At 42.3% G+C, this 25,176-nt stretch overlaps 1 protein-coding gene across 4 annotated transcripts in view; it reads right to left on the bottom strand.

Annotated features, from left to right (window-relative positions):
* Window positions 1–3,957: 3,957 nt before the first annotated feature.
* The window catches only part of mllt3 (MLLT3 super elongation complex subunit), a 157,809-nt gene continuing 136,590 nt past the window's right edge, over window positions 3,958–25,176 (bottom strand). For 3 of the 4 annotated variants that reach the window (XM_041187007.1, XM_041187005.1, XM_041187006.1), the window contains 2 exons: window positions 16,094–16,165; window positions 3,958–6,399 (listed from right to left, as the gene is read on the bottom strand). In XM_041187007.1, the coding sequence (XP_041042941.1) occupies window positions 6,268–6,399; window positions 16,094–16,165 (204 nt within the window). In that variant the 3' untranslated portion in view covers window positions 3,958–6,267. Of the gene's footprint in view, window positions 6,400–7,113; window positions 7,194–16,093; window positions 16,166–25,176 lie in introns of those variants that run through there. The other variant, XM_041187008.1, reaches the window with a different exon arrangement.

The following is a 25,176-nucleotide window of genomic DNA, read 5'->3' as shown; positions in this document are numbered from 1 at the left end:
GCCCCTTGATTCAAGGATGATGTCTATTCAGGGTCACAAATTTCTGCTATGGTTCCTCATCTGATTGAGCAGACAGATTCTGAAATGCACAGGTCTTTGGGCACATCTGGCAGGACATCCCACGAGGTAGTGGATCCAGAATACAGGAGTTGCTTCTCTGCCACTGCTCTGCCTTATTATTAAAGGCTTTGGACTCAAAGCATGATGCGCCTTCATGGACAAGTTGTTACCATTTTTGAACAGTTGGTAGCAAGCTCCACTCAGTCATTAATGTCAATGCTGCTGTGCTTCAAGGAGCTTCAGAAGCATTTTACTTGTCCTCCCATGGAATGCCTGCCATTTGAGAATTGCGAAAATAGGACCTGGCGGGGGAAATGGTTTACCATCCAGACAGTGTCTAGACCATTGGAATCAATTTTGCAGGAGTTTTTCCCTGAATGCTTATGGAGCTGGCTTCAAGGAGGACACTAGCATTTGTTTGATGGTCCTCCCATTGAATCTGGAGGATACAGCAGAGGCATTTTCTAGTGCTCTTATGAGTTGCTGATACACAGTCTAGGTCTCGCGGCAATACAAGAATAGGGTGATGATATCTGCTCTGTACACTTGGACTTTTGTTGACTTGGAGATCTTTGTTGTCAGACGCTCGCTGCCAAGGTTTGTAGAAGGCTGAGCTGGTGCAGCTGATCTCTACGGACCATCTCGTCAATGGTGGTCCTTAGAGAGGTGGTTGCCAAGCTATGGGAAGTGCTTAACATATTCCAGAATCTCTCCTTCAACAGGTATGGGAGGTGCAATATTTGACTGACCAGGTATGGGTTGCTATGAGTCTTGTTTTGGCCACATTCAAGCACAGGCTGAGGGTAAATAAGGGCACGGTAAATAAGATTAGTTGAACTCATTGCTCAAAGGAGAGTTTTTGATTCATGGGGCACTGACACCAGTAGCCTGCGTGAATTATATAACTAGAGTTGCAGACAGGACTTTAAACTAAATAGTGGTGGTGGGGAAAAGGGTAGAATCACAGAATGCAGAAGATGCCCTTCGGCCCATCAAGTCTGCACCGACACGTGAGAAACACTTGGCCTACCTAATTCCATTTACCAGCACTTGGCCCATAGCCTTGAATGTTATGTGCCAAGTGTTCATTCAGGTACTTTTTAAAGGACGTGAGGCAACCCGCCTCCACCACTCTGCCAAGCAGTGCATTCCAGACCGTCACTACCCTCTGGGTAAAAAGGTTTCTCCTCACCTCCCCCCTAAACCTCCTGCCCCTCACCTTGAACTTATGTCCCCTTGTGACTGACCCTTCAACTAAGGGGAACAGCTGTTCCCTATCCATACCCCTCATAACCTTGCACACTGCGATTAGGTCACCCCTCAGTCTTTTCTGCTCCAACAAAAACAACCCAAGTCTATCCAACCTCTCTTCATAACTTAAATGTTTCATCCCAGGCAACATCCTGGTGAATCTCCTCTGCACCTCCTCCAGTGCAGGGGACAGGAGGGGAGATTTAGAATTAATGAGAAATGACAAGACAATAATGCAGGGTAGCAATAAAGGGAATGATAATCAGAGTCTGATAAGAAGAAACAAACATGCGTGCACCAGAAAAAAGGGTCAAGTGGGACACGTGGTAAAAAGACAGAATTAAAGGCTGTTGATCTAAATGCACACAGCATTTGTAATGAGATGGGTGAACTAATATCATATTCTCATTTATTTTTATGTGCTATGATTGCAATCATGTCTCTGTAATGGGCTAAGTGACCATAGCTGGGAACTGAATATTCAAAGGAATTTGACATTTTAGAAGGATAGGAAGAAAGTAAAAGAAGTTTGGGTAGCTCTTGAGGAGATCAATACAGTAGTGAGAAATGATCTTGGCCTGGAAGATCAAGATGTAGAATCAATTTGGATTGAGGTAGGAAATAGCAAGGAAAAGTAGTCACCAGTGGGAGTAGTTTATAGTAGCAGCATTGTAATACACAGTACACATCAATAAACAATGGTGACTTGTATTTGAAGGTGAGAACTTTGGGTCTGAAACTTGATTTCTAAAGTTAAATAAAGGCAATTACAAAGGTATGAAGACAGATTGGACCGGGAAAATGGGTTAAAAAGGTAAGGCTGTAGATAAGCAGACATTTAAGGTGATATTTCATAACACTCAACAAAGATATATTCCCCTAAGAAAGACTCCACAAACAGAATACATCATCCGTGGCCAAGGGAGTTAAGATGATATCAAATTGAAAGAAAAGGTGTACAATGCTGCAAAGATTAGTGTTGGTCAGAAGACTGGAAAATTTGTCTTCCTTTGCTGCTTTCTTTAAAAATAAATAAAATTAGAATAAGAGACAGATAGAGTGAACTAGTAAGAAAAACAGCAAGAACTTCTACCAGTACATTAAAAGGAAGATATTAGATCAAGTAAACAGTGACCTCTTAGTCACTGGCATTTTCTTGCTTGCCATTATCAATTCCCCAGTCTCAGCCTCTGAAGTATTTTGAATGTCTTCATGGTAAAAGCCACAAGAAGCAGCCCAAGAAAAGTATAAAATCAAGGGGCAAAACAGAGGGATGAACTTAAAATTTAAAAATAATTAACAGTAGAGAAAAAGTACTAGGAAAACTAATGAGACTAAAGGCTGACAAGTCCCTGATCTGATGTGATCATTTCTTGCATCAAGGAAAATCAGATGTATAGTACTTAACTGATACTGAGAGCTGCAAAAGGATGGTGTTGAGCCACTACATGAAAATCTAAATGGGTTACGAAGGGTTTGCTTTTGATTTCACACAAGATTATGCATTCCAGCATCTTTATACTCAAATATTCCCTGCTGGTAATGTGGGCTGATTGTAAAAAAAGTAGAAAACATGAATTAACATGTTGCTGAGACTTGATATCAATTTTATACTGTCGTGGACATTTGGCAATTGCACAGATACAGTTTCTTGATAATTCCAAACATGATGATCTTTGTGAACATTCCCCAAATATAGGGGGAACAGGAGGGGCACGTGTTCTGGGTAAGTTCCATACAGGCCACCAAGATAAAAAGTGCACTGTTGACTCCGGTGGATGAACAACCTACCTGTAGGCAAATCTAAATAGTAAATCAAGTGTTCGTATAGTCTGCCATTTATTTTTGCTGTGGAACTCCAGAGTCATAAAATTAAACTATTTTACAAGAAGAGTTTCACAGTCTGATAGGATGGCCTTTGCAATGTACAAATGTAGCTTTGAAGACATACCTTATTTCAGAAAATGCAGTTGAAATTATTTTGTCTATTACATTAATTGGTGGGAATCCAGTAATTCATTTTAGAACTAAATACCCACATGACTAAGGAAGGTTCTAACTTTTAGTTCAGGGTCAGAGTCCAGAACAGTGACATGTTGAAAGGCTGTTCTTGCAGAGCTACCACAAAGAAACTACTTTCAGGTTTAAAAAAAGTTACTTCAGCATTATTCCTGTAAAATTGTTTTGACATCTCTTCCTCAGTATACAAGCATCTATAGTGTCCAGAGCAATATTCTAAAGCTGGCAAGATAGAAAATGAGATCCAGAAAGCAACATAATACTGGGTCTGCTGAAGGTCACAACATGAGTTAGTTAGTTCTTAAGTGGCCTCTTAACACAGTTTCAGTGTCACTGATTAAGCTTAGCAATACCAGTCTTTCACCCACAGTACTTAAACTGCAAGCAATGACAAAAGATTTCCTAGTTCATCATATTGCAGGTACTGTTTTAAGAATGTAGAGAGTGAAAAAGTGTTAGAAACTGCTCATTAAAAATTTTTCATTTAATATTTGAAAGTAAAATAGTAGCTACTTTAAGGGAAAATGTCACAATCTAATAACCCCAGACATGATTGGCATGTTATCTAAACAAAGATACTCAAGAAACAGCACTAAGAATATTAGAAAATAAGTACACAAGTGTTAGTTATTTTAAAAAAAGGATTTATTTTGTTCTCGATTACAAAAGGTTGATGGAAAAGCTAATGCAAGTATGACATTTGTTCTAATTAAATATTGTGGCAAACTCAACATTGCAGCAAATTCTCATTGGGATTCAAGCTTGAAATGTTAGGTCATATTTTATATACATGATTTTTGCAATAAACTAATTTAGGCTGGCGTCCCACTTTTACACAGTACAACAGATGGTTATATACCGATTCATTTCTTTCTTGGTTTGACTGCAAAATAACATCTACTGATTTAAACCACAAATTTCCATTACCGTGTATTTTTCCTTCGAAGCAGCGCAATCTTAAACTAATATTTATTTCCTAATTCATGGAGCGTAGAATCCTGCTGAAATACCAACAGCTTTCACTGTATTGCATTTCTGTCGTATGAAGTATATGCAAATAAAGAATGACTAGATGAATCACAGGACACATTCTCTTTCAAATTTAATAAAATATTTTTGAGAGTTTGAGTTGTACCACAAAATTTAGCCACAACAATCAAGATGGATTAAGCAACTACATTAAATTAAAGGGACTCAAAGTACCAAGTTAAACTTCTGAAGACTGCTTTTTTCCCTAGAATGAACAGTCTTGGTTTCACCATTGACACGACAAAATCAAAGTGTAATGGCAATTGAAAACACACACTGAACATCACATACATGAAATGAAACAAGTTTTCTTTTTCCCTCTTTTTTCTTAAAAAAGTCTGCTTCTGATATGAATTGCACATTAAAAGTATACTAACAAAGGTAACATTTCAAGTAATGGACACTGACTTATCTGAACCTCGTTATCATTGGAAAGTACACTTGTTCTGCTGGAAGCAGTTTCAGAACCTTCAGTAATAAAAAAAAGTACTAAAATTCATCCCATCTTTGGACTGAAAGTAACAGTTGAGGTCTCTGGAAATGATGTCATTGAAACATGGTTTTACTGCAACATACTTGCTAAAGAAAGATTTATTTTTAAGAAATATAATTTTATTATCCAAAGGATGGACCAATAAGCACACACATTTTCCCAGATGGTGAAGATGGCAAAACCAGATTTGGCAGTGAAGGGAATATTTCAAATAAATAATTAATCCCAAATTAAGAATATTCTACAACAAACACAGAAAATTGGGAACAATATTTTAGACAATTCCACCTTAAAAAAAAACAATTTAAATACATTTGATATGCCAAAAGCTTTAAACTAGTGATCAACCAGCCTGGTTTATACCAGTTTTTTTTCTGTACTTCAATTAGTTTTGTGACTCTTCAGGTGTATTCACTCTTCACCTAATTTGTAGGCCTAAACAACAGGAAGGTGTGCACACTAGTTTATACCAGGAAACCAAAGAAAGATTTAAGAATGTGAAGGAAGGCCAATGTAGGCAAAACATTTGTGATGCAACTGTGCTTGCAGGTGACTAGTATTACATTTTTGTTTAAAAAAAAGCTGTAGAGTACTTTAAAAGGGCAAGGAATCTTACACCACAAAAATCCCTTCTTGCTCCCTGTAAAAAGTTTGAATTAAATCTGGAAGAAATTTAAAAAAAAACTCTGCTTAATAGCATGATTGTGCAGACAATATTCCTTCCAGTATAAGTACAGATCTGATCATTTGTATTGGTCGATCACTAATTAAAACATATCAAAGCTGGTAATGTTTCTGCGAACAGTGCACAGTAATAGGTTTTAAAGCATTACAGTTCAATTACTAAGGCTAGAACATTGTGTAGTTACATAGTGTCCCTATGATCGTAACTATGATCGCAGCTAGTTTACAAAGGAAATCAAAACACTGGAGTTGAATTCACCAGACATCTGGTGACTGATTCCTACTGCATTCGTAAGCCTTGGTCATAAACGTGACCACAGTGCTCAATGTCTGGTAGTGTTCCAAAGATCCAAGATATTTTTCATGACTGGACTTTTTCAATAAATAGATAGATCAGTTACATAATAAGGCAGTGCTGCACATGCATCATTCGCCATGTGGACATGGACACCACAAAGATACACACTACCGCAGAGATTCATAAAGAGCAAGTATCCAGGGGATGGGAGGCAAAGGAGGTGGTGAACCTCACAGGTCCAAAACTTCCAGAACATTCCTCAGGCTGGTAAGGATCTGTTGAATCTCTCGGCATTTTCCCCCAGCAACACGTTCAGGAGAGAGAAGCATGACTGGCTGGAAAAAAGCTGCAGTTAAGTAGCTCTATAGGGATAGTTGTATTGGTTGCATCGCTAAAAGTTCAATTCTCCAGCTCGTAGCCGGGATCAGTGCCCTCATGACGTTCCTGAAGTCTCCAGATAACTCTGTAGTTTTCGGACTGTGGTTTTATCCAGTGAGCAAAGGTCAAAGTCAAATGTTGTGTTTGTGATGTGAAAATGTCCAGTTTCTTCTATTAGGTTAACAATCTGAAGACAGATAAGCAACAAATTAGCAGATTGCCAATGCTATGTGCTATTTATTTATGATACAGTTGCAAATGTCAGCTCCAATCAAGGAATCTTTAATATCAATGGTCCATCAGCAGGTAGAGGCAATAATATTAGGTAACTGCGGCTTCTGTGCTCCCTTTGAGCCACAGCCAGAGGACAATCTTTTCCCCAATACTGTAGATACCAAAATCTGCTTCCAAAATTGCTTTTTTCATTATCTCTCTTATATTTAAAGCAATCTTCTCTTTCAGTTGTATTTTTGGTCTCTACACTCTAACCCTCCACTCCAAATCTCTGTTCAGTGTCCACTTCATCCAGACATTTATTTACATGAGCAGCACTGCGTCAATGCAAGTTACCATGAGAGGATAGATGCTGAGCACTCCCTTTCCAGGGGCACTGTTGCCAACTTAGTTTTTTTTCAATTCAGATGTGAACTAAAAGTGCACATAACTGGCAAACAGAGACAAAATGTTCCAGAGAATCATTACCTCTCTTCAAGGAGTTTTTTTCTAAGACATTTGGATTTCAATCTACCATATTTGTATTGTGGGGCAGATTCCACAGCATCACAGCAACAATAACATACCATGCAGTTTAAGTAAATTTCCTTCTCCCCATTAGATCTTCCAAGAAATGGAAACCTTTCGTGAAAACCACTTGAGGGGAAAAATCTCTCCGAAGCAAAAGATCCAATCCTCGACTTTGGATCCATTTGATTGCCAATTCAATTAGATGGATTAATCACCTTGCACATGTACCAAGTTCTTCTGTTTCAGAGCATAGTAATAACACATTGGATAATTATTCAAGGGATTAAAAATCTGCAACAATATAATAACCTGCTCAATGCTGACTATATTAAAGGAAGGGGAAAATGTTTCACAGATTCTTAAAACAGTGTTATTGGTTAGAATCCCTGGAAATTTAAATCTAAATTTGTGTAATATCAAATCTACACAAAATAATTTTGAATACAATGCTAATGTTCACATTCAGCCCACCCTGAAGCAGGATCTAGTGATTCAAGTTGAAAGCAGTTAGCTGCACACTGGCTACATAGCACTTACAGCCAAAAAATGGCCGTTGAGCTCCACACAAGCTCACTGTTTCATCTCGTCCCAAAATATCCTTCCATTCCTTCCTCCATCACGCACTTATCTAGCTTTCCCCATAAATATTTTTATGTTATTTGCCACAATCATTTCAGGTAGTAGCAATTTCCACCACTGCAGAAGACAAAACTTTGATCAATCTTTAGGCCCTTACAACAATTTTGAAGCCGATTCATTTGATGATATAAGGGCTAACTTTATAAATGCACAATACCATTGGGGAGCCTAGCTATAATAGCTCATCAGAAAATCACAGGCATGACTACACAATTTTCTATTCACCATCATTTCTACAATCAGCCCTACAAAATATACTTCGGTAAAACAGCCATGTGACCCTGGAAGGTACCTATGACGTCAACCTGCACCTTTTGGTGTATAAACTCCCTATCCAGAGGAATAAGGTTTCTGATGTAATCTGTTGGATTGCCCAATCAATTCTATTGATCATCCAGTGGGTTAATGCACCACATGCACTGGGGTGCTACAGCCACACGGCCCCAGCTTCAATTTCAATAAGGCGAATAATGAGGACACCATACAATTGGACTCAGAGCCCTGGACACAATTTTAAAAATTGCACAATTGGAGAACATAGCATACTATTTACTAACTGAACAAAATTGTAGCGCTTAAGATTTGTACCTTCAACGGCCCAGAAAGAATTATCTGCCACAACTTTCTCCAATGAGATAGGCCAGGCTTAGAATTTTGTTACAGAACTGAGTGTTTTGTGGTTACCTTCTCAGCTTTAATGGCTTCAAAGTCAAAGTCAGTCACTCACATTGTATTTGTAATATAAGCACCTTACTTTTATGGGAACTGACTCATTGTATCTACTTGTACAAAAGCACAACTCAAATGAAATGACAATCTTGTGGTTTGGACTCAATAATATCTTTTGTATGAATGCTACTTCAAACTCCAAAGGCTGGCAAGTTACCAACAGACGAAGCAAGGTTCCATGCAAATTGTTGCGAAGTTTTATTTCAGTCAGGTCAACATAGAAAACAACAGTTATGATCAGATACACTTAGTTTAAATTGGTAAAACTAATCTTGATCTAATGAGAGAACATTAGCATGTTACTGAACTAGTAATCCAGAGGCCCTAATATTCCAGATACACAAAATCCCATTATGACAGCTGGGGGAAATTTAAAATCATTTAATTAATTATGCTGGAATAAAAAGCTAGTTTTAGTAATGATAATGAAATAATGGGATTGTTGTAAAAATCCATTTGGTTCACTCGTGTTCTTTAGTGGAGGAAATCTACCATCTTTACACCTGACTGCAGACCCACAGCAATATGATTGACTCTTAACTGCCTTCTGAAACAGATTAGCATGCCACTCAGTTGTACCAAACACTATAGAGATTTCAAAGAAGAATAATGGACCGAAAAACCACCATCAACCTAGATGCCAGAAACAACAAAGGCCCTATCCACTCTGCAAAATCCTCATTACTAACATCTGGGGACTTGTGCCAAAATTGGGATAGATGTCACAATGGACTAGTCAAGCAACAGGTCAACCTAGTCACACTCATCAAGTCATACTTAAAACCAATGTTCCAGACCCCTCCGTCGCTATACCTATGTACCATCTCACTGGGAGAACAGACCCACATGTGGGCAATGGCAGAATGGTGTACACTCAGGAGGGAATAGTCCTTGAAGTTTTCACTATTATTTCCAGATCTCATGAAGTTTCATGGCATCAGGTCAAACTATGAGCAAGGAAACCTCCTACTGATTATCACCAACTGCCCTCCCTCAACTGATGACTCAAACCACTACAGAAAAGACAGATAAAATTGCAAGGACCACCCGGCATCAACTTAGGCACCAGAAATGACAAAGGCACGCTCTCCCCAGTCAACCATGCAAAGTTCTCCATGTTGAACATTACTTGGAAGAAACATTAATGGTAGCAAGGGCACAGAATGAACTCCCTTACCCAGAGTAACCAAGAGTGCTCCAGTAGCATCACTACTGACTGTGGTAGCAGAGGCCTGAAGGACTTAATTGTCAGTCTATGCCTGCAGCAGGTGGTGAGAGAACCAGAGAAGAAACCTACTCGACCTCGTTGTCGTCAATTTATCTATCCATGACAGTATTGGTGGGAATGAGCATTGCATGGTCCCGTGGAGACAAAGTTCTGTCTTCGCACTGCGGATACACTCCATTGTGTTGTGTGGCACTACCGCCACACTAAATGGCATAGATTCAGAACAGGTCTAGCAGAAAAAAACTGGGCATTCATGAGGCAGTGAGTGTCATCAGCATAATTGTACTCAACCACAATCTCTAACTTCCTGGCCTAGCATATTCCTCATTCTAAAATTCCTATCACGCCAAGGGATCAACCCTGGTTCAATGCAGCTTGTAGGATGGCATGTGAAGAGCAGCACCAGGCATACCTAAAAATGAGGTGCTTACCAGGTAAAGCTACCTTAAAAGGATTAACGGCAGGCTATAGATAACTAATCAATTCCCCCAACCAACGGATCAAAGCTCTGCAGTCCTGCCACATTCAATCAAGAATGGTGGACAATTAAACAACTAACCATAGGAGAAGGTTCCACAAATTCCAATCCTCAATGATGGCAGAACCCAGAAGCTAGTGCGAAAGATGAGACGGAAACATTTACACTCATTCAGCCAGAAGTGCTGAGTGGATGTTCCATCTTGGCCTCCTCCTGAGGTCCACAACATAGATGCCAGTATTGCTGAAAAAAGAGACACATGTCAAAGCTTTTCGGCTTGTACTCATCGGGACACGTCGCAAGAATGCCAATGCAAGGGGAAGCAACAATTTATACTGTAGGAGAAGAGGTGCTGATTGGTTGGCCAGTGAACCCTGATTGGTAGAGACATTGCCATGGAGAATGTACTTATTGATGGTAACTGACAGTTAATTGCCAAGCATTGTTTGAAATTTAAGCCAGGCAATTTGACCCTGATCAGTCAAAGCATTGCCCTGAGGAATGAGCCAGTGAATGGCTCTTACTTATTTTGTTCAGCTGAAACAGGCACATGTGTGTACATGTTCTTTCTGTCTGCCAAGAACAGAGCCCTGTGTATTAACAAATATAGCTTCCAGTACACTCAAATTTGCCATGCTGCAAGCCCAACTGATTCTTAAATTGGTAGCCCACATAATTCTTAGTGCTAAGAATTATTTAGCAAATGTTGTCCAATCACAGAATCACATCTAATGTTGGACATTGTGTTTTGAGTTTTACAAGCACAGGCTGATTGGGCACTGTCTGTACCTTGCCCATTGCAAACAGCAGCTGGAACATGCTATTTGATACGATCCGCCAGCTTTTGAGACATACAGCCTATACAATTATCATTGCACTGGCACTAAAATTCACATACCACATTACTCATTTGTGAAATAGGCAGCATCCTGTTATTGGCCAATACCACTCCTGTTGCTACTACGTAGTAGCAGTGTTTAATAGCTAGCTTCACCTGTTGCTCAAATTTTTGAGATACCTTGCCCTTCCAGGGTAATCTGAGGTAGGCTGGGCACTTTTCAGTGCTGAAAGTGATTGTCTTAGGCCTGTTCACGTGTTTGCATGATGAGATCATTTTTGCTGTATATCATGCAAACTCATGAACGAATTTAAGATTGTCCATCTGGCTCGCAACGTGGTGCATTTGCGTAAACTGCAGGCTACATATATTAATACACAAGGTCCTGTTCTTTGCAGACAGAAAGAACCTGTACATACATTGTGCCTGTTTCAGCTAAACAAAATAAGTGACAGCGATTTGCAGAATCATTCTGCAGAGCAATACCTTGATGGATCAGGATCAAGTTGCCTGGTTTAAATTTCAAACAATGCTTGGCAGAAAACTGTCAGTTACCATCAATAAGTAGATTTTCCAAGGCAACGCCTCTACCAATCACAGTCCACTTGCCAACCAATCAGCACTCTCTTCTCATACAGTATAAATTGTTGTTTCCCCTTGTATTGGTATTCTTGTAAAGTGTCCTGATGAGTGAAAGACAAAAAGCTTCGACCTGTCTCTTTTTTCCCAGCAATACTCAAGTTCTGTACTACCAAACGACTAATAGATGCCAGTCTTAAGTCAATTTGTTTCACTCCACTTATGTCAAGAAATGGCTGAATGCACTGGCCACAGCAAAGGCTATGGGCCCAACAACATCCAAGCTCTAATACTGAAGACAAAAGCAAAATACTACCGATGCAATCTAAAAAAAATGTTGGAAATACTCAGCAGGTCTGGCAACATCTATGAAGAGAAAGTCAACAGTTCAGGTTTGTGAGCTTTCATCAGAACATGGCATTCAACATGAGAAACTATCATTAGTAGTACTGAAGACTTGCACTCAGGAACCATTTGTGCCACTAGCCAAGCTGTTCCAGTGCACCTACAACACTGGCATCTACCTGACAATGTGGAAAAAGCAGGGCAAATATAAGCTGGCCAATCACCACCTTATTAGTCTAGTCTTAATCATTAACAAAGTGATGTAAGTTGCCATTGACAGTGCTATCAAACGGCAATTATACAGCAATAACCCACTCATCAAGTCTCAGTTTGGGTTCCACCAGGGCCACTTGGTTCTAGACCTCATTACAGCCTTGGTTCAAACATGGGGAAAAGAACTGAATTAAACAGGTGAGGTGAGTGACTGCCCTTGACATCAAGGCAGCATTTGACCCTGCCTCAGTCCCAGGACATCACTGCAAGACTCCCTCAGGCTATTGTTCTAGGTCCAGCCATCTTCAGCTGCTTCATTAATTACCTTCCCTCCATAAGATCAGAAATTGGGTTGTTCACTGATGATTACTGTGCTCGGTACTGTTCGAGGCCTCAGATGCTGAAGCCTTGGCAACATTCAGGCTTGGGCTAAGTGGCAAGTAACATTTGCACCAAATGGCAGGCAATGACTGTCTCCAACGTCAGCGAGGGTGAGGGCGAGAATCTCACCACCTCCTCTGGATGTTCAATGGTATTACCATCACTGAATCCCTCATCAACATCCTGGGAGTTACCAAAGACCAGAAATTTAACTGGACCAGTCCTATAAATACTATAGCTACAAGAGTAGGTCAAAGATTGGGAATTCTGCAGAGAGTAACTCACCTCCTGACTCCCCAAAGCCTGTCCACCATCTAAAAAGCAACATCAAGAGGGTGACTGAATATTCTCCACTCATCTGGATGAGCTCCAAAAACACTAAAAAGTTGAAAACACCATCCAGGACAAAGCACCCTACTTGATTGGCACCCCATCCATCACCTTAAACATTTTCTTCCACCACTGGCACACTAATTGCATGTGCCATGTATGAGATGCACTGCAGTGACACACCAAGCCTCCGTCGACAGCATCTTCCAAACCCGCAACCTCTATCATCCAGAAGAACAAGGGTAGCAGATGCATGGGAACACCACACCTGCAAGTTCCTTTCCATGCCACATACCATCCTGACTTGGAAATATGTTGCTGCTCCTTCACTGTTGCTGGGTCGAAATCCTGGAACTTGTTCCCTAACAGCACTACAGATGTACCTACACCAGATGGACTGCAGTGGTTCAAGAAGGTGGTTCACCATCACCTTCTCAAGGGCAGCTAGGTATGGGTAATCAATGCTGGGTTTGCCAGCGATACTTGCAATTGGCAAAAGAAGGAATGGCAACATGTGGCAAACCTTTTGTTTTGAAAAATGCAGAGGGTGGTCAGGATCTGGAACTCACTGCCAGAGAGTGTGGTGGAGGTAGATTCAATCATGGCATTCAGAAGGAAGTTGGGTCATTATCTGCAAAGGCAAGATCTGCAGGACTATGAGGAAAAAGGCCGGGGAGTGGCACAAGGTGAATTGCTCTTGCAAAGTGTCAGCAAGGACATGTTGGCCTAAATGCTTCCTTCTGTGCAGTGACCATTCTGTGGTTTTATGGTTCTTCTTGCACCACGGTAATAACTTTATGCAAATCTCAACATGAGCGGACCCCAGTGGTGTCTGTTTTTTGAGAAACCCCCAAGGTGACGTAACATCTTGTATTTGCAATCAACCCAGTCAGCATGATACATATGTTGCTTTAACACATTTTCACAAATGTCTGCAATCTTGTGTTTTAAACTTGTGGAGATCCACTTTGTTTCAAAACCCAACGCTCAAGCAATTTTTTTTCTTAAATTTTTCCTGTGGACAAACGGCCAAAACATTGTGAAGCTCAGCACATTCTTTAGGCATAGAGTTGATGAATATTGCAATTTTGCTTCTAAACCTAGATTTAGAGTTAAAATAAAACTTGCACATGATGATTTAAGGTTAACTCCTCTTTATCGGTAGACAGGATAGAGTAGATGGGAATGCTACAATCAGCATGACTGAATCTCAATGCCTTGCAAAAACAGCAAAGCCCAGTCAAAATCCTTCACTTTTTTGACAAAGGCGGGGAGGATCAGTGGTGGGTTGTTTCCTCACAGAACTTTTATGCAAGGGATGAGATATTTGATACAGACTTAAAATCCAATATTGATTTCAGGAAAAAAGTCAGACTCCACGACTCTTTCCTGATATTTTTTAGCTGCTTTTCCCTTATAGAAATGAGGATGATGACTTAAGGTCAATAAGCTACGATTCTTGTACTTGGTTACAAAGACAATCACTATTATAAGACAGCTTAGATGCAATCAACTTCTCACTGGTTAAAAGATTCCTGCAGTTTAACCTGAGTACAATGTCTGCATGTCCACAGAAATGATTCAATGGAAAGCATCAAATCAGAAAAAGTTTCAATTTACTTGGTATTTATTTTGGTGCTGGAACCTGGCATGCACTAAAAAAACTTAAAATCAAAATTCATAGTTCTTAGAATAAAATAATTAGGAAATCTCAGCTTGAAAATTAGACATAGTTTTATCCTGAAGAAAATGTTTCCCCTGTTACCCCCTGCTGCCCCTTCCATTTAGAGAAGTAATAGCAGAAGACAATGGATATTAATAGTCACTTTGTCCTCCAGAACTCGAGTTTCGCTGAAAAAAAGGATATGTCGAAGCTTTTCGTCTTGCACTCATCAGGACACTTTGCAAGTCTACCAATACAAGGGGAAACAATTTATGCTAATGTGAAGAGCGCGCTGATTGGTTGGCAAGGGGACTCTGATTGGTACAGGCACTGCCATGTAGAATGCAACAGTAATGGCGACTGACAGTTAACTGCCAAGCATTGTTTGAACTTTAAACCAGGCAGCTTGAACCTGATTGATCAAGGCACTGCTCTGAGGAATAAGTCAGCAAATGGGAGTCACTTATTTTGTTCAGCTGAAACAGGTGCAATGTGTACATCTTCTTTGTCTGCCAAGAACAGGGCCTCGTATATTAACATATGTAGCTTCCAGTATACATAAATGCGCCACACTGCAAGCCCAACCGACTATCTTAAATTGAAAGTCAGCGTAATTCTTAGCACACAGAGAATTATTTAACAAATGTTGTCCAACGCGGAATCACATCTAATGTTGGACGCTGTTTTGAGTTTTGCAAGCACAGGCTGGTTGGGTACAGTCTGCAACTTGCCTGTTACAAACAGCAACTGGGACATGCTGTTTGATACAATCAGCCAGTCTTTGGGACGTATGGCCTGCATGCCTACTGGTACAGAAATTCATATACCACATTAATCATTTATGTGATAGGCAGAACATCTTTTATGGCTTGATGGTAGCATCCCATTAGTGGCCAATACCACTTGTGTTGCTACTGTGTAGCAGCAGCGTGAAACCTGTTGTTCAAATTTGAGATACCTTGCCCTTCCAGGGTAATCGGAGGTAGACTGGGAACTTTTCAGGGCCGAAAATGATGGCCTTTGGCCGGTTCATGAGTTTGAGAGATTAGATCATTTTATGCTATATATCATGCAAACGCATGAACAACCAATTCAGGATCATCAGTCCGGCTCACAATGTGGCACATTTGCATGTACTGGAAGATACATATATTAATATACAAGGCCCTATTCTTTGCAGACAGAAAGAATATGTACATACACTGCTCCTGTTTCAGCTGAACAAAATAAGTGACAGTCATTTGCTGACTCAATCCTCAGGGCAATGCCTTGACCAATCAGGGTTAAGCTGCCTGGTTTAGGTTTCAAACAATGCTTGGCAGTTAACTGTCAGTCACCATCACTGGTGCATTCTCAATGAGAACGCCTCTACCAGAATCCACTTGCCAACCAATCAGCACTCTCTTCCCACACAGTACAAATTGCTGTTTTTCCCTTTTATTAGTTTTCTTGCAAAGTGCCCTGATGTGTAAAAGACGTAAAGCTCTGACATCTCTCCTTCCTCAGCAATACGCAAAATGGATATTATATCAGAAGAGCAGAAAGCATCCACTTGAGGCTGAAAAAGGAAAGCCAAGTTGACTTAGGCACAGGTGTCCTTTGTCATGTTTCGCATTGAACTCCCAGGTGGGACTACAGGATAGCAAAACGAGAATAGACAATATTTTTAACATGGCATAAAACAAGATGAAATGTACATCAATCAAAAACCTACCTGTTGTAGTATGTGCCTTTCGCGAAGTGTCATTAACCTTCTATGAAGCTCAACCAACTCATCCAGATATGCCTGAAGACAGATGGTCAAATGCAGAATTACTATTTGACACCTTTTGAATGTTTAAAAATGTATACCCCTAACTTAAATATAAAACATTGCTCTGTTCCCCTGAAAAAACTTTGTTTCACATGCCAGTTATACCCTTGGGAGATCAACATTTAGTGAAAGATCATATTTGGTATACACAAGTGTTTTACGTTCAGCTGCGACATTACTGACGGTCATCATTTTGTGAGCAGTGCTCATAAAACCTGATTAAGGGCAGAGTCATCCTAGGTTTGCACTTAGTGTGGTAGCGGACAGGAAAAAGTATTTCACTTGCCAGCCACATTGGTGGCCTTTCACGCCGTATCGTCCCAATACTGCTTCATCAATCATGCATTCCCGGGAAACACGCCGTTTTGCTGGTGGGTGGCCTTCAATTCTTCCGTCACCTCACCGCTTCCTCACACCGGATGTCATATTTAAAGTGCAGCTACACGCACACCTCTGCTCCCAGCCTAGCATTGCTGCACGGAAGACATGGCCCCAAAAGGCAAGAAGACTGCAGCTCCTCCCCGATTCAGTGACACCTCCCTGGAATGCCTTTTGGATGCTGTGGAGGCCAATGATGTCCTCTACCTCCACTCGGGCTGCAGGAGGGGCAGCATCAACCCAGTTTGGGAGGCAGTGGCAGCGATGGTCAACGCCAACGCCCTGCAAAAGAAGACAGCCGCCTAGTGCTGAAAAAGGATGAATGGTCTCCTTCATTCTGCCAGGATAAGCCACTCTTCTCATCACTCAATTCTCACACACTCATGCCCACATATCCACAGAGATCTCACTCACTGCCAGTTCAAGGGCATCACCATTCACACTCACCTTCACTGCTCTCAACTCGTCCATGGCAACACTCACCACCAACACACGCCAAGCATACTTACCTGGCCTGGCAGGCATCCTGCTTACACTCTCTCCAACTGTATTCATGCAGGACAAGCTGGCACACGAGAGGAAAAGGTCGTAGACTGGTGGAGGAATGCCTGACATCAAGGTCCTCATGGACTTTGAAAACAGAGTTATCCAGCTGGCTGGCGAAGATCTGAACCATTCCTGTGCTGATGGTGAGGGTCCAGCAGTGCAACGTCCATCAGACAACTATGTTGAGAGTGTTGTGTCCTGCTTCACAGGCCACCGCCATGCACTAATTATCTCCCTTTGTTTTCGCAGGCAAATCTGGGGAACAGCTGTGGGAGTCCACGACCCAGGTCCTTGACTCAGGCCCTGAAGACACCTCTGAAGAGGAACCTGCTGAAACCCTCACTAAAGATCTGTCTCAGCGCTCACCCACACCCTCCAACAAAGCAGAGAGACACACCTCAGTGGGACCTAGCTTTAGAGTAGCTTCAGGGTCTCAATCTGGTGACCACATTGCACTGACTGATCCACAGCAGGTGGAGGCAGGGCACTTGGCAGACTGCTGGAGACCAGAAACCTGCTGAGTCCAAGTCAGATGACCAGCCTTGACTCAGTCATATCTCAGTTGCTGGAGCTGCGAAGGCAAGCTTGGGAACATCAGGAAGGAACGGATGTCCGCTGCACTCCTCAGATTGTGCCTTGCAATGGATGAGTCCGCCCACCTTCATTCTGAGGTGATAGGGCTGGCATGCCAACACACCAAGGTCAACACAGGTAGGATGGCGGCGTCATGTAAGCCTTGGCCCTGGACATCGGTGCTGCGTGGGTTGAACTCCATCGCCAATGCCATAGTTGGCCTCCAACAGGGTCAATGCGGGAAGGGCATGGGGCAGCTCGATCTCACTCCAGTTTCCCCTTGTCCTCAAGTAGTCAGCCAGGGGCCGTCGGGAGGAGGATCAGCAGATGCACACCAGACATCTCTCCAGGTGACTCCTGGATGTCCAGCATATCTGAATCCCCTCTTCGTGACCCCAGCAAACCCAACTCCACAGGCCGAGGAGAGTGTCAAGTCACACAGCAGGACCTCTAAAGCAGGCCGGGGCCCTCCAGAGGATGCCCATCAAGGTCATCACAGACAGGGCATAGCAGTCAGCTGGCTGTCTTCAACTCTGCTGTGGATGTTGAGGGAGCACCAAGACAGGGTTAGGAAGGTCAAGATGTATTTGCACAGCCTTGGTACGTGTGTTAATCACTTGTACATAACGTTCACTCTGTTAATAAACTCCTAAGAATGTCTCCCTGCCTGTGGCTCCTTGTTCTGATGAGCAGTGTTTGTGTCACTCGACTGTGAAACCTTGGTCCCTGCACATGACAAAGGCAGGTATCTCAGTCCAGGGCCTCTTCCCTGTGCTTTGTGTAACCTTCTCAGCACGCTGATGGTGCACCTTCACTGTTGCTGGACACATCAGTCATGCATGCATCTCGATGGGGCTTATCATTGCTGCCAGAATGTTCTGGGCCAGCAGCACAGAGTTCCATCATTCTCTCTGTGCTCCCAACACCTTTGAGGTGCAGCTGGCCCCCGATCTCAATGGCATCCGTGTCCGGTGACAGCGTGGCCCTGAAGGGTTCAGCTCATGAAGGATATCATAGGATCAGGAGTAGTTAAAGTTACCCCGCTGCATCTCCATATGACATGACCCTGTTCACACAGCACAAACGAGGTGCCATCAGACAGACAGGAATCAGACATTCACATGAGCTATTAGAGGATGTATGGAGGAATGGAAGACCAGAATTTAGTTTGCTGCAGGTCTGCCCAAAACCCCACACACCCCCACCTGACCAATTGGCGGCAGCTTTGCCCATTGGCCTGCATGCTATGCTCTCAGCTCAGGCATTCTCCTAACCCACACTGCAAGGCTGCCCCGTTAGCTTGAACCATGGAGGAGACTGGTCCAAACCTGAATGACGACATTGCAAGGGGCTGTGAACATCTCCACCAGTGACCGCTCCATGGCCAGCTTTTGCAAGAAAATTGTACAACGGGCCCAGTTGTCCAACCGTTCTGCTGTCCACGAAAATGCTCATTAGTTTGCAATCTGTACCTATGGGGTGAAAACCTCTGGAGAATTTGGTGGCCCTTTCAGTCCTCTGCATTGCTTGAGTGGGCACACAAGCTAGAGGCCTGACTCCAAGCATGTCATTGAGGCTGCGCCCGAACGTCTCAGCTGCAGAGGAATAATTACCTTATGCAGATTTCCTTTAACGCGGGGCCGCTTCCCTCCCCGGCCCCCACACACGTGCTTATGAATTGCCATCAACCGCAGTACTGCCCTTGCGGCCCCCCCCACCCCAACCCACCTCAGCCACAATGCAGCCCTTGCTCCCCAGCCCAATTCGCCTCAGCCGCAATGCAGCCCTTGCTCCCCACCCCAACTGCAGAGCAGTCCTTACCCTGGCATCACACTGTTAGGCAGCTGGGAAAAATGCAACTTGCCTGTGCCGGCGCCTGAATCTTGTGGTCAAATAGTTAACTGTCCTGAGCACTGCGCAACGTTACTGTGCACTCAGCTCCAAGTTCCCCTGCCTTATAAATGCTGTGTAAAACACATCGGCTTGCAATGATGCTGACATGCTCGGTTGATGCAGCTTGAGGGCAGGGGATGATTCCGACGAGCTGGGCTTATAGTATACATATGTATTACAATGAATTCCTGACTTGTGGTAGCGGGAAACGCAGCCTGCCATTGACTGGCAGAGGTACGATTGAATACTGGTCTCAACAGCGTGAAACCGATTTTTGGCCTTCCTGCCTTAGTGTCCATTCACGCCTGCCGTGATGCCCAACTCCAGCGGGCACAGAAAATTCCACCCTACAATTTTTTCCCCCCAGAACTGGTGCACTTGTCAAGATTCAACTAGAGGTATTCCAAGTGCTTTTATACTAATGAAAACAACAACAAAATGCTTGTTTTATTTGCACATGTTCACATGATTCAGAATCCTGAAAACATCTCCATAATATTGTAACATTCTCAGACGAGCAATGAAGCTTGTGCTAGCTTATATTATAATAATAGATTTATGAAAATTGGCACCATTTGCACTGGCCATTTTAGCTAAGGTACGTTCTAATACAAATGGACTAAATTTGTACAGAAAAAAGTTGCATGTTAACGTATCCCTCAATATAAGTAATTCTGAAGATACGCACCCACTCTCAAATTTACAGATTAAACTAATCAAAAGTAATTTGCAAGATTTACAACCGAATTTGCAGTAAATTTTCCTGAAATAAAAACTGCAAGATTGATGAAGCATGGAATGGTACAAAAATCATTCAAGAAGCTGTTGAAAAAATAACCATGGACATGTAAAAACAACAGTTTTAAAGATGTTTGTTCCCATAAGTAATCATCATTTCTATCAATATGGTTTAGCATGCACAAGCTTCAAGGTTGATTTTTCCTTTGGTAGATCATGGGTCAAATTGGAGCAATAACGATCCCAAGAATGAAAGGCTTAACATACTAGGAACATTTGAGGACTCTAGGTCTATACTCAATGGAGTTTAGAAGGATATGGGGTTTGGTTGGGGGGGGGTGAAATCTGATTGAAACTTACAGAATACTGAAAGGCCTGGATAGAGTGGACGTGGGGAAGATGTTTCCATTAGTAGGAGAGACTAGGACCCGAGGGCACAGCCTCAGAGTAAAGGGAAGACCTTTTAGAACAGAGATGAGGAGAAACTTCTTTAGCCAGAGAGTGGTGAATCTATGGAATTTATTGTCACAGAAGGCCGTGGAGGCCAGGTCACTGAGTGTATTTAAGACCGAGATAGACAGGTTCTTGATTGGTAAAGGGATCAAAGGTTACTGGGAGAAGGCGGGAGAAAGGGATTGAGAAACTTATCAGCCATGATTGAATGGCGGAGCAGACTCGATGGCCTAATTTCTGCTATGTCTTATGGTATAATATGATTTTAAAGATTGACAGTCACATAGCAGTCCTCACTTTTTCCTCTTAGGTATGTTGCCATGTAAATTATAGTCACCAGTGGAAAAGCTTGTCAAACTACGATTTTATTATTCTATAACCTCCCAAATATCTCATTGCAGAGATTATAATAGAACAAATAGCTGAAAGATAAATGGTTAAAGAAATATTTTTCATTCCATTTTCTCCACAAATTCATGGAACTTTTCATATTGGTGGAACAACAAATTAATCATCTCTCAAATGCTTTTCTGTAAACAGAATCTTTCATTTCTTTGCACCAAAATCAGGTTCAGCATAATGCAGGTTGATGCCACTGCCGCAATTCATATCAATTGCTAGCTTCAATTTTTGGCAAAACAAATCCCAGAAAATCCAGATTTTATTTCCTCCTCTTCTAATTTGAGATTCTGGCTAAAACGGTGTGGTGTCTACCTCATTTTCCAAAGAGGGTTGGAAGAAACGCAATTATCTGGTTCAACTTCACTGTGGCTCATACTGAATCTCAATCGTCACATTCATCAACCAAACAATACAAGCCCCTGACTTGAGATCTTGAATAATAGCGATATTTCATATAAATTATGATTTTTAACAATTCATTTCTTTGGAAAAAAAAAATCAATAATCCAAGTGGGCTGTGGGAAGCTTTGACTCGATGAACCTTGACTTCTTGAGTTCCACAGGAAAGTTGCTGGTATTTGGGATAAACCCTGGGAATGGAGAAGAATCTGGCTCAAGGTTAGAAAATGAAGAATACAATGCCTCAAGGATCAGTGTTGGGACAGTTATCGTTTTAAGTTTACATCTGATTACTTGGATTCAGAAACTACATGTAATCAAATGATAAAATCTACAAGCGGATTGAAATCCTAAAACACCACTCAGAAATTTCAGAATAATTTGGATAAAAGGGCAGAACAAGGAAGAAAAATCTTGATGCATACATACACTCGTGCATACTAATTAGGAGTAGGCCACTTGGCCCCTCAAACCTGCTCCACCATTCAACATCACGGCTGATCTGATTTTAACTTCTCATTCCTGCTTGCCCCCGATAACCTTTCACCTTCTTGCTTATCAAAGATCTATCAACCTCTACCTTTAAGATATTCAAGGACTCTGCATCAACCACTGTTTAACATGTGTATAGTGCAATGCATAAGAGAAAACAAAACAATAAAATGACCACTCTATTGAAAAAGCAAACAATGAAGCAGAAAATAGCCTAGGAATCTTGTTAGCTTCAACAATAAAAATGCAAATCAATGCAAGGGCAACATTCAAAAATGCCAATAAGATTTTAAGCTACATTGCCAAACAGTGTACCAAGTCATAAGGAGGAAAGAGTGATCACACTGGTTAGATTGCACCTCAAAAACTGCACACGGTTCTGATCACCGAGAGAGAGAGTGATGTTCAAGGTACTGGAGGCAGTACATAGAAGAGCCACAGGGATGCTCTCGTGTTCAGGGTCTGAATCATATGGAAAGACTGGAGGAACAGAAAATTGTTGGGGATTGAGAAAATGTTAAACTAGATTATAATAAATTAACTGACTAGGTAGAGCAACAAGAGGGAAAAACATATTTGATATCATCTTCACCAACCTGCCTGCCACGGATGCATCTGTTCATGACAGTATCAGTAGGACTGACCACAGCACATTGTGGTGACAAAGTCCCACCTTTCCATTGAAGATAACCCCCATTATTTTGTGTGGCACTACCACCATGCTTAATGCTATAGATTTCGAACAGGTCTAGCAACCCAAGACTGGGCAATCATGAGGCACTGTGGGCCATCAGCAGCAGCAGAATTGTACTTGAACAAAATCTGTGACCTCATGGCCCAACATATCCCCCACTCTACCATTACCATCAAGCCAAGGGACCAACCCTGGTTTAATGAAGACTGATGGCGGGCATGCCAGGAGCAGCACCAGTTCATATCTAAAAATGAGGTGTCAACCTGGTGAAGCTATAACACAGGACTAATTGCATGCCAAACAGCATAAGCAGTAAGTGATAGGGCTAAGCAATCTCACAATGGATCAGATCTAAGCTCTGCAGCACTGTACATCCAGTCATGAATGGTGGTGGACAACTCAAGAAATAACTGGAGGAGGTGGCTCCACAAATATCCCCTTCCTCAATGATGGGGGAACCCAGCATATCAGTGCAAAAGATAGGGCTGAGGCTACAATCTTCAGCCATAAGTGCCAAGTGGATGATCCATTTTGGCCTCCTCCGGAGGTCCCCAGCATCACAGCTGCCAGTCTTCAGCCAATTTAATTCACTCTACGTGAAACCAAGTAAGGGCTGAAGGCACTGGCTAGTGCAAAGGCTATGGGCCCTTACAATATTCCAGCAATACTACTGAAGACTTGTGCTCCAGAACTTGCCACACCCCTAGCTGAATTATTCCAGTACAGCTACCCCTCTAGCATGTACCCAGCAATGTGGAAAATTGCCCAGGTATGCAGGACAAATCCAACTCAGCCAATTACCGCCCCATCAGTGTACTCTCAATCATCAGCAAAGTAATGGAAGGGATCAACAATGCTATCAAGCAGCACTTGCTTAGCAATAAGCTGCTCATTGATGCCCAGTTTGGTTTCCGCCCGGGTCACTCAGTTCCTGACCTCATTACAACCTCGGTTCAAACATGGACAAAAGAGCTGAACTCCTGAGGTGAGGTAAGTGACTGCCCTCGACATTAAGGCCACCATTTGACTGAGTGTGGCATCAAGGAGCCCAAGCAAAACTGGAGTCAATGGGAATTGGGGGGGAAACTGGTTGGGGTCATAGCTAGCATGAAGGAAGATGGTTGTGGTTGTTAGAGGTCAGTCAGCTCAGCTCCAGGACACTGATGAAGAAGCTGAAGATGGTTGGGCCGAGGACACTACCCTGAGGAACTCCTGCAATGACCTTCCTTCCATCATAAGGTCAGAAGTGGGGATGTCCACTGATGATTACACAATGTTCAGCACCATTCGTGACTCCTCAGATACTGAAGCAGTGCATGTTCAGATGCAGCATGACCTGGACAATGTCCAGGCTTGGGTTGACAAGTGGCAAGTAACATTCGTGCCACAAGTGCCAGGCAATGATCATCTCCAACAAGAGAGAATCTAACCATCACCCGTTGATGTTCAATAGCATTACCATCATGGACTCCCCCACTATCAACATCCTGGAGGTTATCATTGACCAGAAGCTGAACTGGACTAACTATATAAATGCTGTGGCTACAAAAGCGGGTCAGAGGCTAGGAATCCTGTGACAAATAACTCACCTCCTGACTCCCCAAAGCCTGTCCACCATCGACAAGGCACAAGTCAGCAGTGTGATGGAATACTCCCCACTTGCCTGGATGAGTGCAGCTCTCACAACATTCAAGAAGCTTGACACCATCCAGGACAAAGCAGCCCGCTTGATTGATACCACATCCACAAACATTCACTCCTTCCGCCACCGACGCACAGTAACAGCAATGTGTACCATCTACAAGGTGCACTGCAGGAACTCACCAAGGCTCCTTAGGCAGCACCTTCCAAACCCATGACCACTACCACCTAGAAGGACAAGGGCAGCAGATAGATGGGAACACCACCACCTGGAAAGTTCCCCTCCTTGTCACTCACCATCCTAACTTGGAAATATATTGCTGTTCCTTCACTACCGCTTGGTCAAGATCCTGGAACTCCCTTACTAACAGCACTGTGGGTGTACCTCCACCATACGGACTGCAGGATTCAAGGTGGCAGCTCACCACCACCTTCTCAAGAGCAACTAGGGATGAGCAATAAACGTTGGCACAGCCAAAGCCCACATCCCCTGAATGAATTAAAAAGACACCAGTTAAAAACTAATAAAAAGGGAATTTTAAGACTGATATTACATAAGAATCGGTCTTCTGTTAGGAAATCGAGATAGTTTAAGTTATGTTTGCATCTGTGGGGGTTAGGAATGAATTTTAGCTTTAATGTTTACGTTTTACTTGTATTTCTATGTGTGTGTGTTAAGAAAGGTCAAATGGAGTTTTAGTTTCACTTTAAAAGGTGTCTACATTTCTAATGAGAGTTTTACAACTGAGCTAAGTTAAACAAAGAGAAGAGAAGC

This window comes from Carcharodon carcharias, chromosome 4 (genome assembly GCF_017639515.1).
Source record: "Carcharodon carcharias isolate sCarCar2 chromosome 4, sCarCar2.pri, whole genome shotgun sequence".
Lineage (NCBI taxonomy): Eukaryota > Metazoa > Chordata > Chondrichthyes > Lamniformes > Lamnidae > Carcharodon > Carcharodon carcharias.
Note: the sequence above shows the minus strand (reverse complement) of the source record. Positions and strands in the feature narration are given on the sequence as shown.